This window comes from Parus major, chromosome 8 (genome assembly GCF_001522545.3).
Source record: "Parus major isolate Abel chromosome 8, Parus_major1.1, whole genome shotgun sequence".
In the NCBI taxonomy this organism is placed as follows: domain Eukaryota; kingdom Metazoa; phylum Chordata; class Aves; order Passeriformes; family Paridae; genus Parus; species Parus major.
The window spans coordinates 30,362,285-30,363,823 of NC_031777.1; the positions used below are offsets into that span (position 1 = coordinate 30,362,285).

At 46.2% G+C, this 1,539-nt stretch overlaps 1 protein-coding gene across 1 annotated transcript in view; it reads right to left on the reverse strand.

Annotated features, from left to right (window-relative positions):
• LRRC7 (leucine rich repeat containing 7) overlaps positions 1-1,539 on the reverse strand; it is a 57,472-nt gene that overhangs the window by 29,054 nt on the left and 26,879 nt on the right. The window contains exons 8-9 of the mRNA XM_033516256.1: positions 1,380-1,509; positions 883-998 (exon numbers count right to left, since the gene is read on the reverse strand). Of these exons, the coding sequence (XP_033372147.1) occupies positions 883-998; positions 1,380-1,509 (246 nt within the window). The remainder of the gene's footprint in view (positions 1-882; positions 999-1,379; positions 1,510-1,539) is intronic.

The following is a 1,539-nucleotide window of genomic DNA, read 5'->3' on the forward strand; positions in this document are numbered from 1 at the left end:
CATGGAACATCACATCTCATCCCATGGAACACCTCATGGAACACCCCATGGAACACCCCATGGAACATCACATCTTATCCCATGGAACATCACATCTCATCCCATGGAACACCTCATGGAACACCTCATTCCATCCCATGGAACACCCCATGGAACACCCCATGGAACACCACATGGAACACCCCATGGAACACCACATCTCATCCCATGAAACACCACATCTCATCCCATGGAACATCCCATGGAACACCACATGGAACACCACATCTCATCCCATGGAACACCCCATGGAACACCCCATGGAACATCGCATGGAACACCCCATGGAACACCACATTCCATCCCATGGAACACCCCATGGAACAAACACCACATCCCACCCCATGGAACACCACATTCCATCCCATGGGATACCCCATCCCACCCCATGGAACACCACATTCCATCCCATGGAACACCTCATCCCACCCCACATCACTGGGATGCTGCTTCCATAAACCGCTTCCTCCCCAGTGGAAATCCCAATCCTGTCCCAGCTGGGGCAGGGAGCCAGAATTTTGCTGGATTTGAAGCTATTAAAACACACCAAGATCCAGATTTGAATCTTATTCAGTTTTCTTGAAGTTTTCCTTTGGATGTCCAAGGAACTGAGACTGAACCATAAGGGTTAAGAAAAAACAACCAAGATTCTTTCCTTACAGTAAAAATAAATGAAATTATAATGATACCATTTCAAAACTAGAATTCTAAAGATCATTTTTTATTTAAAAATATATTTTAGAGAAACGTATCTTTTACAAAGACCTGAGAGGAAAAGTTTAAATAAAATAAAAAATAGAATTCTTAAATTGGCTAAAAAGAAATAAATGCTGTGAACTGTACCTGTTATCACTCAGATTTAACACCCTCAGCTTCTGCATCTGGCCAATCTCATCAGGAAGAAATTCCAGTTTGTTGGAGCGCAGGGACATCACAGTCACGTTCTTACAGCTCCCAATCTGCGGGAATGGAAAAGCCAAAATGATGGAATTCCAAGTTTGGGAATGTTTATTATCGCTTTTCATGTCAGGAGGTGGCTAAATTGGGTTTTATTGAGAGGCACAAAAGGCAGAAAAACCCAGAATTCAATCAGAAAGCGACATTTTCCTGTTGGCAGGAACCTCAGGGAATGCCTGGGGTTCCTCACAGGGATATTCCATGTGATAATCCAAATTTCCATGGATTTGCTGCTCAGCTTTCCCACCCAGCCCCTCAGGAACATTGGCATTGGACAACACAATTCCATGGGCAGCTGTAATTAATTATCTGTCGGGACAGGGACGGAATGTGGCTCCCACAGAACATTCCAGGCTGGAATTGGGCACGGAAACACCGCTCACCTCTCTGGGCAGCTCCGGGAGGAAGTTCTCGTCCACGGCCAGGGTGCGCAGGTTGTGCAGGTACCCGATGGTGGAGGGCAGAGACTCCAGCTCATTGCAGCTGCAGTCGAATTCCTCCAGCAGGGACAAGCTGGAATGGGAAAGGGAATGGGAAAGGGAA